This window comes from Plasmodium inui (assembly GCF_000524495.1).
Source record: "Plasmodium inui San Antonio 1 unplaced genomic scaffold supercont1.2, whole genome shotgun sequence".
Lineage (NCBI taxonomy): Eukaryota > Apicomplexa > Aconoidasida > Haemosporida > Plasmodiidae > Plasmodium > Plasmodium inui.
The window spans coordinates 357,901-373,002 of record NW_008481836.1 but is presented as its reverse complement, the minus strand read 5'-3'; the positions used below and the strand labels follow the sequence as shown (position 1 = coordinate 373,002).

Below are 15,102 nucleotides of genomic sequence, written 5' to 3'. Positions count from 1 at the left end.
TCGCATAAAAGTGCAGCTTTATGTGAACACCCCAAGGTAAACAGCCCACCGCTGAAACCCCACGGATAACACCCCACCTCTCAAAGTTCCTGCAAAATCCACTCGGTAACTTCCGCCAGGGGGTCCTTATTCTCCACTTTCAAGCCGCGTAAAAACGAAGAAACGCTGTCCTTGGAATACTTTACATCATTGTTAAAAATAAATTTTAACTGTTCCACTAAGTTGACGTCTAAGCAGTCGGAAAAAATATTTCCATCTTTAATCATCCCATCCGATACGTTAAAAAAGATCTCGAGTTTTCCAAAATTGAATTGTCTACATAGTCGGTTTTGAAACTTGGGAGTTTTCCCATAGCACCAATCCCAATCTTTCAGCAAATTGAGATATTTTAGAAATTCTGGATTTTTCGTAATGCTTTCATTTGTATCTATGTAATGGATATTGAAATGGTTTGAGATGGGGGACGAGATGTCGACTAAATTGTCTGTACTTTTTTCCCTCTTGTTTAGGTTGGCGGTGAGATGGCCGTTGGGCTGTCCTAGTGACGTGGCACCGCTGTCCCCACAGGTGTAGTCTTCCACATGTAATGTAGCAGCGTTGCTCCCTTCCCCCTCTGTGTCGGATACCCCCTTTTTGTAAAATGCTTCAAATTCTTTAATCAGCGCGCAGCATAAATTCTGGCAAGTAATATTCTGGTTTATCTCCTTCAAATTGATTGTCCGCGCATTAACACTAGACACTCCATGTTTTATATATTTCATCTTATCCGGAGTTAAGTACATTTTTAAAACGTCCTTCTCTAGATTCACCATTATAGTCCCGTGGTGAAGGAACACATTTCTCACTTTCTTAAATGCAGAGCCTGAGCACTTGCGATCATTCACAGTTATGTCATTTCTTCCCTGCTTCTTCGCATCAATGGAGAAGTGCCTTTTCAGAGTTTTTAAAATGATGGAGAAATTATTATCTGTATTGAGGGTATTATTCAAGAAGGTAAAACAGACATTTTCCAGATCGTGGTAGACGGCTCCTCCACCTGTGAATCGACGAGCCACCTGGACATTATCTTTTTTTATATTTTCTAAATTGCATTCACTCCAGATATTTTGGTTTTTTCCGATTATAATTGATCTGTTGTTTCTCCATAAGAACAAAACAGGGTCGTCATATTTTTCAATTGTGTTTACATTTAAGTATTTCAACAAATCGCTGTAATTATTTAGTAGGAAGTTTTCTAGGGATAAATTAAAATGTATATTTTGATTGTTCGAAATAAGGATCAATGGGTTCGCGCTTTTCGTCCTTTCGGATGAGTACCACCTTTTCAGGGCCACATTCATTCGCTGCTTCATTTTGCGGGGTTATCGGTCTCGTTTCGGCGTCCGCCTGCGTCAGGTGTGCCTTTGGTCTGCTTTGCTTTGTAGAGAAGTAGCGGTGGATCTCCTGCTGGAAAAGCCGTTGTCGTGAGTGCTCCGCGGGGCTTTTCTTTGGCTGCTTCACTGTTGCGCGCTCCGTTTCATTTTATGTTAATTTGTTTGCTATGCTGGGCTATGTTCCGCTCTGCTATGCTTTCCTGTGCTTTTCTCTGTTTTTGTTTGCTATGCTTCATTAGGCCTTATTTTTCCTGCTGCATTTTTCTCCATTTTTGAAAAGTGGTTCCCTATGTGTGCTTCGCGTTGCCCCATGACCGACTTCCACCGGTGTGACAACACGGCTAGCAGGCAGGTCCGGGATGGGCGCCACGGATGTATATGGTACTAACTGGTCATTGTGGGGTAGCTAGCAGGCGAATGGGCGGAAGGGGGCATTCCATTCCTCACAGTTCGGGGGTGCACAACGTCCTTGCCCTATGCTAGTGCGGTGAACTGTATCAGGGGAAAAGCTGCATAAATGGAATGCGCATTTCTGGTTAAACTGCCGCGCAAATCCGCCGCGATGATGCTCACATAAAAAGTTCCCTGCTTCCCCGTTTCGCGCGGGGATTCATTTTAATGCCCCCTCATATGTACCAATAAAGTGTAGCATTTTTTTCCTTTTCTTTCTTCATTTTGTATAAATACGTTACATACTTCGCAGGAACGCATGACGAATGCGATTGCAGCATTGTCACTGCGTAGTCTGCCAATCAGTTAATCATTAAATTAGTTGACTTTTGTTTCTTTTTTTGGGGGACCAATTTGTGCAGCTTATTCGTGTATTCCCCTTGCGAATGAGATTTCCTTTTTTTCCCAACCCAGCTAGTTTATGTATGGTTACGCACGATAACGTTTGTTTGTAAAGGAAGGCACTGAGATTTATCAGGAGCATAGCTAAATTGAGTTCACACCTTTATCGCCGCAGCAGGGTGGAACACGCAGAAGCATACTTATGCGCACACGCACGTTTGGGGGGTACACACCTCCTAGGGGGATTAAAACAGGAACCACCGGAATTAGGGTGCGATCGCGCAGGCGTGGGAGCCCCCATACGTACATACAGACGTAGACACGTATACACATACATATATATACATATGCGTACCCATTCATATGTGCATGTATACACACATGTGCGTGAATGTGACGAGACAAGCACGTGAAGTGAAGAAATGGCGTTTTTAAAAAGCCCCGTTCTTGTGTTACTCCTGCTGATTTTTCTATCGCACGTAGCGCGTTGCACCCACTTAATCATAGGTCCTCTGGAGAATGATTGCCTTCACCTTCGAGTTGACAAAAATAACATCATTGTTGGGTAGGTGCCAGGGCTGAATTTTTTTTCTTGCCTGTCCAATCGAGGCGTGGCGTACGCATATAATATGTGCCATGAAATACACGTAATCACACATGTATACAGTAGTAAGCATGTGCAAGTGTAATCCCACGTAAGATATCACCAACGATGGTACAAACGTTAGCGCACCCATCGTTAGCCCCTCCCCCCTATCAGCTCGTATGAAATAATCGACAAGAACGCATTGTGTTTAATGTACATAATCAACAGAAATGACAAAAAAAGGGAGAAAATTTTCAAATCGGAAAATGTACAGGACAAGTTCGAGATTAAGGTGAGCAAAACGCAAGCACGACAAGTTTTAAATGATTATTCATTTTGAAAACATTTTACCGTGCCGTTGGCATCCGTTTGGAAGGCGGAGCAGAGTGAAAAAGTTGTGTCCATGAGGGAGGAGAGATATTCATATACATGCCCCATTATATGTGTATGGATGTACCTATACACATTTCATATACAAGAACAACTTTCGTGTTAATTTATTTTTCCCTTTTCCCTGGCCAAATCACAAAATGAAGGTTACAAACCCTGGCGCCTATTCCTTCTGCTATGCCAACCAGAAAAAAGAAGAAATAACATTAATGTTTACTTTGAGGGTGAAAGAAAGCCACGACGCTGCCGATGCGGAGTTGGGTACAGCAGATGATGTACAAAAAATAAGTAATGAAGCATCCAAGTTGTATGAACAAGTAAGGCAAATTTGAAATTACTTAAGCATTTTTTTTACCTGACCTGTTCATATATTTTTTTTTTCTTCCTTTTTTGTAGATCCCTGTGTGTACATGTTTATTTTTTGCTTTATTTTCATGTGTGCGTCTACATAAATATGTAACATTTGTTTTTCCCCCTTTTTGTGGCGATCACGTTATTAGCACTTCTCATTCCCCCTTCCCTGTTGTTAGTTTTTTGAAGTCTTTGAAGAGCAAGAAAAGATGATGGAGAAAGCAGACTTGTACAAGCAATTTAACGAAAAAATGAATTCCAAATTAATTCTGTGGTCAGAAGTACAAATAATACTACTAATTATCTTAACCATAATTCATATATTCTACATAAAGTCCTTTTTCGAAATAAAAACCATCGTCTAGTGTGTTTTTTCTCCGCGCGACGGCATGTAGAGTGTTTCACCCAATTTTTGTTCTCGCGTATGATTATATACACTCATAGCAGGTACGTAAGTACACACACAACATACCTACGTGAATGCATGCACAGGTATGTTTGGCATAAGCACATCCCCGTGAATATATACGTACACATATGCGCATATTCGTGTAATGTTTCAAACGCGTCTCCCCCGAATTTTGCCTTGAACGGTACCCCATATAAAAACATGTTTTTGTGTTATAGCTTTTGAAAAACTTTAATTTTTTCCTGTGATTTTTAAAAACATTTTTCCGAAGTGTTGAAATGGCGCCATAGAATAGCGGCGTCGTATGGCGACAAAAGATGGACCTGTTTTGTGCAAACAATGCGAACAGAAAGAAAAAAATAATAATAAAAGAGGAGGACATGATACAAATTTTGTTAAGCTCCTCCGTGTCAAGCGATTAAAAGTCAATTGCTACCCATGCATGGGAAAAGAACCGCCTTACAATTCCTGTGATGGATTCTCCCATAAAAGGCGTACACCCACGTAGGCAATTTTTTCCTGGGCAGATAGGAAGATATGCTTTATCTGTGCATCTCCCAATTTTTTTTCATCGTTTTTAAGTTTAATAAAAAAAAAAAAAAAAATTTCCCCAAAATTTAGGCTTCCTATTTTTGTAACGAAATCTGCGTTTAAATTTTTCTTTTCTTTCGTAAATTTGGAACTAGTTAAAAACTTCCTTTTGAAAACAATTCCATATTTGCCTCGTCTAATATTTTTAAGCTGAGAGGCGGAAAAATAGAATTCGCTATTTTCTTCGCGCTCTGGTGCTTGGCGTTTCGCCTTCAACACATCGCTTATGTCATTTTTGGTGATCATTTCGTGTTTGTAGCCAGTGTTCCTCATTTGTGGCGAGCGTCTCTCATTTGTCATCAGCCTCACCCATTCTGGGAAACCCTTTCTCATTTCCCATTTTTGGCCACCAGTCCGCATTTATCGCACCCCACCAATCCGCCAAACATTCGAGAAGCACACGAGGTTATAATGGTACCTGCACTCGCCAGAAAAGTTTTTGTCAAAAATAAACTAAATGACAATGTTACCATTAAAATAAAGTACATGTGTAGGAAGAAATTTGCCGGCGTGAAATTCTTAGATGGAAATAGAACGGCCGATGAGTCGATATACTTTAAGAAGGAAGGTACAAACTCGCCCCATCTGCACCTGAACAGACGTGACGCTGTGGAGACTCTTCATTAGGTGGATATGCTCTCAGAGGTGTTCCTCCTTATATGGCAAAGTTCCCCTAGTATGGAGAATCCATATGTGTGTCCCCCTTTAGGGGAATTCTTTTTTTTCCCCCCCTTACTCGCATTTCATTTGTGCTTCCCCGCTGGACCCTTTTTCCTTAGATGAAGCCTTATTAAAAAACTTACTCAAGAATAACCCTGACCTGAACCCAGACTTCAATTACACCGATGCTGAGGGTGGGATTAACAATTTGTCCAACGATCTCTGTATGGTCTTTTCAAAGCATGGCATAAAAGGGTTAAATAACAGTGACGCAATTAGAGACATCATTAAAGTGTTCGAGCTGAATGGCTATAGGAAGGTGCTCGACAACTGATGCGTGTCTCTTAAGAGGGAGATGCGTGGGGTTAGCGTAGCTTCACAAAATTTGGGGGTACCCCAGTGGAGGATGCGGTCGCTGTTGTGTAAATTTCACACCCGTTCAGCTGGAATGGGGGCTACACTGCAGCGCAATTGGGGAACATTTTTCCCTACGCAGAAACATACGCACACACTGCCGCGGTGGAAGAAGCTCTTCGAACAAATTCTACATAGACACTCGCTCCTGATCGACACACATGGTGAGAAAAGTCTCTCATTTGAAAAGTCCTATCTCCCGAATAAACCGTTGAACGTCAGAACAGCGGAGCAACATGTTCGCCCGATCGTTTGATAACTTTTCATGTCCATTTTCGCCTCTTTTTTTCTCTACATTTATAATTCTACACTGTTGGGATGTGTTCCTCCCGCTTCTTTTTTTTTTTTTTTTTTTTAACCTTCGGTGTGACGCATTTATAACGCATAATTAATTTTCACTCATCACATTTTAAGTTGCAAATTTGGGGTACTCCCTAGATCAGTAAAATCGTAAGGGAGTTAATCCTGCTTAGCTTCCATTTCGAAGCGTTTGCCAAAAAAAAAAAAAAAAAAAAAAACACAGGAGGGGGGTAACTTCCCATAGGAGAAGTAGCGTACAAAATAACCACCATGTGTGGCCCTCTTTTAACCGCGCTTCAATGTGTCAGAAGATTTCTCCTTTCTGTGTGATTCAAGGAGTTCCAAAGGGGTATTAAAATGAGCACAAATTAATTTTATAAAAGAGCACATTTTTGTAACGTTTTTCACGTGGCTCGTTCCTTTCAACTGTCGCGTTCCTCGTAAAGTGTTGAGCAGAAGAAGGAGCTTTCTAGCCACACATTGGGTCAGAGGTGATCCAGGATTTCTCACCAAAAAGTCGAAACAGGATTTCTTACCGAAGCGGTTCCCCTTTGAGAGGGCCTAAATGGCAACAGCACCAGCAGACCAACCGTGACGGGAGTGAAGCAAATTGCCACAACGATGTAGAGAAAAAGGATGAAGGCGCCATCGTGGCTAAGCTTTGCACATGCAGGGAAGAGAAACTTTGGGAGTTCCTATTTGACGAAGAAGTTGAAGACGATAAATGACAGGGCTCTCAAGTACCATGAAGATTATATCAAATCGTTAGATATACTGGAGGGGAAGAATAGAAGCGTAATGAAGGAAATTTTCCCCAACAAGAAAAGCGAAATAAATGATTTGTTTTTTCAAAGAGGTGGAAACTTGAATGGAATGGATGCATCAAAGGTGGAAGAAAACTCCGACGATGACGTAGATCTGTTGGATCTCCATACATCAGAAAGGGTTAACTACCAACACGAAATGAAAAGCATGACATTAGACGAATTCGGAACTGTAAGAGTAGTACATAACGACATCCTGGAGGAGGAGGCAGACTGTATGCTGATCCCGATGGTCTCAAACTTTGTGCCTCTAAGCGGATTTGGCGCATATATACTACACAGAGGAGGGCGAGAATTAGTGAAGGAAATCTTTATCAGCATAAAGACACTAATTAAGAAACGCATAGATGTATTAAATGAACACAAAGAGGAATATATATCGGGAGGAAAAGACAAAGTTAGCAGCGAAAAGGAATTTAAGAAGCTGCTTGACAATGCCAAGGCGTTACAAGTAGGAGACGTTATTTTAGCTAAGCCTCATAACGTTAGCGATAAAGTACAGTTATTGGCCTTTTTAATAATGCCATATTTCTGGCAGGGAAATAATTATGTGTCTTCAAACAAGTTAAGATACTCTTTCGCTAGTGCGTTAAAACAACTAAATGAGTTATGCATTTCGTCTGTAATCCTACCCGACATCGCATCCGGTATTTATGGCTACGCACCAAGCAGCTCTAGTCACATCCTTCTCGATGAAGCAGTCGAATCGATTCTACAGATTAGTGCCACAGTGCCTCTCTACAATTTGAACTCCATCTCTGTTGTTGATAAGGATATAAATACATGCAGAACTTTTAGTGAAGCACTTGAAGACGTGTCCAGAAGTTATCTTCCTCAGAAAAAAGTTCTGCCTGCTCCGAAATACTGGAATGTGGTAAATAGGAGACTGTTAGAGATTCCATCCAATGTAATTCACTTTTGTAGAAAGCATAACAAAATTTCTTTTAGAAAATATCATGGCATTATCAGGCGTAAGTTTCAACATTATTATAGCAATATTAGACCGTTTAAATGGAGAGCCTCTAGGGTTATCGAACCGAACCCTTTTCTTGTCTATCAGAATTCCGGCGAGCCTAGCTCCTATCAGTATGGTCCCAAGCCTTACTACTACAAGGGCGTGTCACACACTCTTTACAATATTGGGAAGAAAGGCTTGGTTAACATCCGTGTGGGGCGCCATGGCAAGCTACAAGCGCTGAAGACTGTGTCTAGCATTTCGCTCGAGACGAAGCCACGCCTTTAAACTTGGCGGTGGAGGAAGGGAAGTAGAGAGAATCCCTTTCAAACTGGATCGATCAATTTGCTTTTCCCTCCCCCCTCTGCGTCACCGCGGTGGGCGTAGCGTCATCCGGAATTTTAAACATGTAAGGCCACGTGCTGCGCACTTCCTTCCGGAGGAGGCAAAACAGGTCATAGTATTGAACCAAATGGTCCCATCTGTTACACCGCCTCTTCCCCCGTTTGTACCGATTAAGGAGCCTCCTCCTGACGGTTCTCAGACGCCTAAGGCATGGGAAAAGCGGGCTGCTCGCATTGAACACCCGAGCGTACCGCAACGCCTCCAACGCAGTGTCGACCAAAAAAAGCTTCACAAATTTAATCTTCCTATTTTTGATAAGTGACTTCCTCAAATAGGAAATTAAATGAAAAACAAATCTCGTGTTGTAGCAATTGTTGTAAAAGGCATTAAACATTCTCTTCAACGTTTTAATCGAACAGACGAATTTTAAGATGGCGCTTTTTAGGAGAATGAAATTATTTTTGTAAGCAAAGTAGGTATTTTGCTTGTTTCTATAAATCATGTGATTTTTCTTCATCTTAGATATCACATTTCTCATGATTCTATTTTCCACCAAGAATTTCATATAGCTTATTGAGGAGTTTTTTTCTACGATCACATTGTTTAGGTGCAGGTGGTTCCTAATGGTTGCGTCTTGTTTGTTTTTCCACTGGCACGATGTGCTGTGCACGCAGTTGCTTGCGAAGTCAAATGTGTACGAATTGTTTAGCCACTCGATCGGCATCACGCTTCGGGCGTGCCCAGCAGTACAGCGGTTTACACGCGCAAATTTTTCGCTTCTCCTCGATAACCGCATCAACCGCTTCAGGGACTTGTTAATTTTTTGCCTCCCTCTAAAGGATAATCTTCCTGTTAACCTTCTCCTCTTTTCGAGCAGCTCTTTTATTAGTTTGCTTCTTTTCGCTTTGGATAGCTTTCCTCCCCCTTTTTTCTTCGCCATTTTGACGGTCCCCTTTCGTGCGGTAACCCCCATTTGGAGTTCGCCACTGGAGATGCTACATTTTGCGGCACTTGCCAAGTCATCACTCAGGGGGGTAGTTGCAACTGTCTCTCTGCTCTCAACGATTGGCTTCCTCTTCCGTTTCGCGTCGCTGATCGGGCTGGCGATCTTACCGCTGATCTCGGCGCTGATCTCGGCGCTGATCGGGATGCTTGAAGGGGTCCCGCTTTGCCCCTGTGGGGTCATCATGTACGAGTCCGGAGAGGCGCATTCAGTGCTCAGCGGAGGTGGATGTTCCGATGCGGACAGTTGCTTCGGCAGAGTTTGGCGCGTCTTCCCCTTTCCATAACACCTCTTCCCTCCGGAGACTTCTCCCCCTGTCCAGACATTCTCCAGAAATAAGTTATTCTTATAAATAAGGGGAAGCTTGAAAATCTTTGTCTTAGACGAATTTATATTCCCCCCCCAGATTTTCCTTGTGAGCAGCAGCTTCTTAAATCGCTTCATATTCCTCTTGTTAACCGTTATAAAGAGAAAGTCATCGATAAATCTTATTAGCAGAGAATTCAAGTTTTGGTAATTCACCGCGTTTACATTTTTTCTCTGGAGATGAGGGGGAGTGGTCGTTCTTCCCCTGTCCTGATCTGAATAGAGAATATTTTGAAATTCTTCATTTCGGTCCAGATAGGCATAGTAGAGGGAACAGAGGATGTTGGACAAAGTGAATCCCTGCGGCAGTCCGCAAATGTCGCTGATGATTTTTTTGTCTTGAAATGTGAGGAAGTTTTTTTCTGCGGATGTTCGGACGTTTTTTTCTGCCTCTGCTCGGGGGTTCCTTTCAGCGAAATTGGCGGCGCTCCTATCGGCGCAATTTGGGGAAATTCTTTCTGAAGAACTTATTCTCGCCCCTTCCCCTTTTGTCAAGGCCGCCATTTCGCTGCAATTCTCCCCGGGCCTGCGACCCACAAGTTGGTCTCCGTTCCGCCTCGATAACTTAGTAGGTCTTCCCCTCCCATCTTCTCCAATTTCATCCGCATCACCATGTTCGCAACCTTTACCATCGTCACGTTCCGCAGCGCTAGTGGTGATGGCAGTGCTTAGCGCAAGACGCCTCAATCCGAGCGAGTTCGCCTTATTTGCGGCCCGGCCGTCGGGGAGGCAAGGCCCCCTTTGCGGTGTGCTGACCACTTGTTCTGTTGCGCCCGAAGGGGGGTTCTCCATAACACCCCTCTGCTGCATCGCTTTCTCATTCACCGCTTCCCCCTCCATGGCTTCCTCTCCCCCCTGTAAGCAGCGCAACTGATCCAACGTTCTCCTGCTGCGCAAGCTGCGATAAATTTCTTCCCTTTTCTCCTTCTGAAAAAGCTGAAAGTAGAAAATATTTCTCCACTGCATTTTTATCTCCTTGATGCTGAAGTAGATGTTTAAGTAATAGTACCGAACGATGGTGATGATGGTCATGAGGATGTCTCTCATTTCGACCTGCACACTTTTGTAAGAGTCGGAGAAAATATACAAATCGGAGCAGGAGCTATTTTTAAAAAACTGTCTGAGGAGGAAGCTGTGCGATTTGTTCGAATTTGATTTTACAATAAGCTCTCTCAAATTTTTAATGCAATGTTTGCCGAATTCTTGGACGTTAACAGGGTAATAGGTTAGGAGGGAATTGTTCATATAATGATTATAGAGACGGAAGGATCTTTTAAAGACATATATAAATTCAAAATTTGAAATGCCATGAAGAAAATCCTTCAATATTTTGAAGAGATAATTATGATTTATATGTTCGTAACAATTGGAGAAGTCTCCGATACAGATGTATGCATAGATGACTTTTCCTTTTTTTAATTTATTTTTTATATATTTTTTATTTTTCTTTTTCCGATAAAACCAGTTCTTCAAATAATCCAGCCACTTCTTAAGCTTTAACTCTGTTTCGTTTGTCTTGGTTAGCGTGTTTTGAAATAAAACGCTGTTATTACTTCTCACATTTCCCAGACATTTTAAAGAGAAGTTACATAACTGATTTAACGACACTGGGTTGAAGTTCTTTCTGTTGTATTTTTTTTTCCTGGATTTTTTTTTTTCTTTGCTATCTTTTCCCATGTTATTCAATATGTTGTGGAAATAAAACTCGCTGCTTTTTTTATTTTTTAAAATTTCCCTGATTCGATTCTTTACACTTTCTGGAACGTTCAACGTAGACAGATTTATTAGAGGTCTTAGCCCTTTTTTCTTCGGCACCCAATTTATTCTTAACTTTTTCGAAAAAAACCGATTTATTGAATTCAGCTTGAGAAGAAAATTGCGCTTCTCTATCATGCTTTTTATTCTGTGTATGTGAATTTTCTTCTTTTTCGCGCTGTTCGCGCGGTCTGCGTTGTTTGTGTTTCTCGTGTTTTTCGTGTTTTTCGTGTTTTTCGTGTTCTTCGCGTTCTTCGCCTTCTCCATCCTGGCCGTCTTCTCCTTCTCGGGTTTTTTTTTCCGCGGGGTCCTTCCCCTGCATATCGATGCACTTGTGGGCGTCCTCGCTTCGGCGCGTCTGATCGGATCATTCTTTGCAGAAGGCCCGGCTATTTTGTCGTCTTTCCTTTGTTTTGTCTCCCCATCTCGGACGCGCTTTATGCTCATCATCCTTCTCCTAACCCGCTTGACCAATCGGTAAAATCGCTTAACGTAATTCCTTTTTGTTTTTTTAAAAAATCGCTTCGAAATAAACCTGAAGAGGTGTCCCTTCTGGTCAGCAAAGTGTACATAGGGTGCAAATTGTTTGTCCACCTGAGGGATCATCTTCGTTCGATAGAGGAGGTACTTTTTCCTGAGGGAGAAATACTTCTTCTTCACTTTGTAATAGAACTTGGTTAAGTACGGTCTAACCGTTTTTTTACTCAGAATGGTCATTTGGTATAGATCTTCGATGCGTTTGTTTGGTTCGGTTGAGGTGGACCTGCCTCTTTGTTTCTTCTTTCCACATTGGAAACGTTCATTTTTTCTGCTGCTTCGTATTATGCCACTTTGATGTTTTTGTCTTTTTTTTTCCTCCCCCCGGTTTCGCAGTGCGGGTGGGCGCTCCCTCCCGTTTTCGATTTGTCTCCCCTTGGAAATCCTATGACCCTTCTGGAGTTTCATCCTCTTGAGCTTCCCACCGCTTGTCCGCCCTTTCTTTCCTGATTCCACCCTCCGCTCTAGCTTCTTACCGCGGAAGTTCTGGTGGTAGAGACAAAAGTTAGAAACCTTGGTGAAGTAGTTCCACGATTTCTTGTCAAAAAAAATCGTTTTGTGAATAGTGTGCTCCGATTTGGTGAGGAAAAAGTACTTCCTAATTACAGGCATGATGAAATAATTGAAGAGGAAATAAATGAGTCTGTTTAGGAGATGCCTCTTCAGAAGTGCTATGTGAATTTTTTTTTTTTTCATCAAATATTTCCTCCTAAGGGTCTCAAATATGGATGTGTCTTTCTCCGGGTCGAAGAACCGCATTTGTTTGCTCCTCCTCTTTGACTTCCACGTTTTGGGTTCTTTATAAAGGTTGTCGGTACAATGAGTGGGAAGTGCCTGGGTCACCACTTGGGTTGCACTCCCTTCCAGTGCACCCACTTGGACGTTCTCCACGTGCCTGTGTGATACCCTGTTGGCGTGTCTGCTGGCGCACCTGTTGCCGCACCTGTGGGAGACCGCCTTCTGGAAGACATTTCTAACCCTAACGTGCTTCATCATTTGGTCCATGGTAAAATTTTCCTTATAATTCAGTAGGACAAAATTTTTCACATTTTTTATGAAGACCTTAAAATTGTGACGACTGCCCAGAAGTTTCACAGGCACACATTTCTTCGTAATATGTACAAGGAAATTTATAACGTTATAAGTCTTAAGAGAAAATGAAAGGAAGTCAGATTTTTTAAAAAAAACATCATACATTTTCTGTTTGATGAATTTCCTGTTTCTCCGGATATTTACAATTTTATATTTGTCAATAATGCGTGATTTAATTGTTTTAAAAATTTTTCTAATTTTATTTTTCATTTTATTTTTTGGAAAATATTGGCTATATATTTTATCAAAATTTGCCTTCCTCGTATTTGTTATGAATTGTTCAAAATGGCAGTAAACATATTTCAGTATGTTCGTTTTTTTCAAGCGGGCAGACACGTTGTTTCGTTTGTCTCTACTCCTACTACAGAGTGACACATTTGATGGTGTTCTGTTTTCCTTTCTTAACAGAAGGAAAGATATATCATTCTTTTTCGTGTTGCATTTTATCTGCTTCGAAATTTTATGTTTATATTCATCTATGAAATTGTTGTGGAAAAAGTATTTCTGATCTGACTTGAAAATATAATTCAGCAAATGGTATGTGAACAAGGGGACATTTTCAATTTTGTCGAAAAGGATCCTCTTATTTAGGAGGAACTTTTTGTACTTGTTTGTTGTGTTATGTTGAAGGATGTTATTTCGATTGATGATTATTTTGCTCCACTTTTTCTTCTCCTCCTGTCCAGGTTTGGACTTCGGGCAACTGAGAGGTTCCTTTTCCGCTTTTCCATCAGAAAAGAAGCTTATCTTCGGAAGCACCTTTCTCGGAGATTCTCGCTCCTCTCCATCTGCTGCTTCTATCCCGTTTTCCAAAACTTCGACGTGACCCTCCTGGGCCTTCTCTGCCTCCTTATTTTCCTTCTGTATCTGCTTCATCTCCTTGAGGAACTCATTTTTGAGAATTCTCCCACTGCACTGGACTAGGTAAAGGTGATTAACGTATGAGCTAACCTCGTTCCGCCGAATCGTTTGTCTCTTCTTTTTGAATAAGTATTTATATTGTTGTCCATCTGTTTGTGTGTCGTCTGCAGGGGTGGCTTCCTCTCTTTGTGCCTCGTTATTTTTCATTGCATATTTTAAGGGGTCTATTTGTCTTCCCTCCGTTGAATCATCGCTTGGATTCATTTTCTTCCTTTTGCACTTCTTACCTGCAATAACTTCTTCTTCGCTACCCCACTGGTCGATCTTCCTTTTGTTTGCCCCTTTTGCACAATCCGGTTTAGTAACAGATTGGAATTCCTCTTTGGGGTGTTCCTCCACTGGGTCATCTTCTCTGTATAGGTCCCTTTCCTCTGGAGTGCCATTTATATCCAATGGGGAAGGCGCCCCTTGGGGGGGGGTGCCATCAGGGTGGGAAGACACCACTTTGTGGGGCAACAAGCTGAGAAGCTCTTTTTCGGGGAGGCGTCTACTGTGGTCCCTCTGGTAAATGATCTTCACCTGCTTCGTGTTATATGCGAGTTTCTTCTTCTTGGAAAATATCCTGTCTTGCACCTCATTCATGTCATCATACTTGAGATCGACGTGGCTGACTAAGACAAGGAAGGAATTCTGCACAGGCAGCTTCTCACTCAGGTTAAGAAAAAAAAAGTCCGATATGAAGATAAGTGTATTCGACAGGAGATAATTTAAAAAATCGAAAGAAACATAATTAAAGAAAATGTCCCAAACTTTTAAGCTGTAAAAGTAATCACAACAGTTTTTATCTTCGTAGGAAAACTTTGTCGAGTTAAACAGAAGTACAGAATTTTTGTAGATTTTACTTTTCTGGTCAATTCCCTTTTCATTCAATTTTTTCTTCACATGACTATAACCCTGTTTCCAATTCAGTATGTCATTTTTTTTCTCTTTGAAGACGAAATCTCCATGGTGATTCCCCTCCAGCCTTTTTAAAGTAAAATCTTCTAGCAACAGAACATTTTGTAAAAAATATTGATAGTAGAAATCATCTTGGAAAAATCCTTTGTCCATGAGTAGTTCGTTTAGGATGAACAATTTGTCCTTCTTCCTCTTCCCAATGATATGTTCTTTTAAAATGTTCTCGAAGAATATCCTCCGGAATTTTTCATCATGCTTGAGTGAGTATTCTCCCAGGGTATACGATTCCACGTTCAGCTTTTTCTTCAGGTACGCTTTGAAGATTTTTATTTTCTTGTCTCTGCACTGGAAGATGTCTCTCAAGTAGTCGCTTCCCATGAAGTTGGCGCTTCGTACACAGTTACCGCTTCCTACACAGTTTCCGCTTGTTACGAACTTTACGCTTCCCACGCTGGCTCCCCCCTCCTCACAAGTGCCGCCCTGCATCATGGGGATCGCCCAATGAACACACAAAAAGAGGCGCCTCCCTGTATCACTCCTG

At 41.7% G+C, this 15,102-nt stretch overlaps 6 protein-coding genes across 6 annotated transcripts; 3 read left to right on the top strand and 3 right to left on the bottom strand.

Annotated features, from left to right (window-relative positions):
• Positions 1-80: 80 nt before the first annotated feature.
• C922_00520 (lipoate-protein ligase A) lies at positions 81-1,352 on the bottom strand (the record flags this gene model as incomplete). The annotated part of the gene is made up of 1 exon (XM_008816136.1): positions 81-1,352. The coding sequence occupies one exon, from the start codon at positions 1,350-1,352 to the stop codon at positions 81-83; it is 1,272 nt and encodes a 423-aa protein (XP_008814358.1).
• A 1,235-nt stretch (positions 1,353-2,587) lies between these two features.
• On the top strand, positions 2,588-3,857 carry C922_00519 (hypothetical protein; the record flags this gene model as incomplete). Its single annotated transcript, XM_008816135.1, has 4 exons — positions 2,588-2,730; positions 2,926-3,043; positions 3,288-3,458; positions 3,672-3,857. The coding sequence occupies 4 exons, from the start codon at positions 2,588-2,590 to the stop codon at positions 3,855-3,857; spliced, it is 618 nt and encodes a 205-aa protein (XP_008814357.1).
• A 503-nt stretch (positions 3,858-4,360) lies between these two features.
• C922_00518 (hypothetical protein) lies at positions 4,361-4,765 on the bottom strand (the record flags this gene model as incomplete). The annotated part of the gene is made up of 1 exon (XM_008816134.1): positions 4,361-4,765. One exon carries the CDS (start codon positions 4,763-4,765, stop codon positions 4,361-4,363), a length of 405 nt encoding a protein of 134 aa, XP_008814356.1.
• Positions 4,766-4,903: 138 nt separating this feature from the next.
• C922_00517 (hypothetical protein) lies at positions 4,904-5,486 on the top strand (the record flags this gene model as incomplete). The annotated part of the gene is made up of 2 exons (XM_008816133.1): positions 4,904-5,060; positions 5,272-5,486. The coding sequence occupies 2 exons, from the start codon at positions 4,904-4,906 to the stop codon at positions 5,484-5,486; spliced, it is 372 nt and encodes a 123-aa protein (XP_008814355.1).
• Positions 5,487-6,502: 1,016 nt separating this feature from the next.
• C922_00516 (hypothetical protein) lies at positions 6,503-7,933 on the top strand (the record flags this gene model as incomplete). Its single annotated transcript, XM_008816132.1, has 1 exon — positions 6,503-7,933. One exon carries the CDS (start codon positions 6,503-6,505, stop codon positions 7,931-7,933), a length of 1,431 nt encoding a protein of 476 aa, XP_008814354.1.
• Positions 7,934-7,985: 52 nt separating this feature from the next.
• C922_00515 (hypothetical protein) lies at positions 7,986-15,050 on the bottom strand (the record flags this gene model as incomplete). The annotated part of the gene is made up of 1 exon (XM_008816131.1): positions 7,986-15,050. The coding sequence occupies one exon, from the start codon at positions 15,048-15,050 to the stop codon at positions 7,986-7,988; it is 7,065 nt and encodes a 2,354-aa protein (XP_008814353.1).
• Between the last annotated feature and the right edge of the window lie 52 nt (positions 15,051-15,102).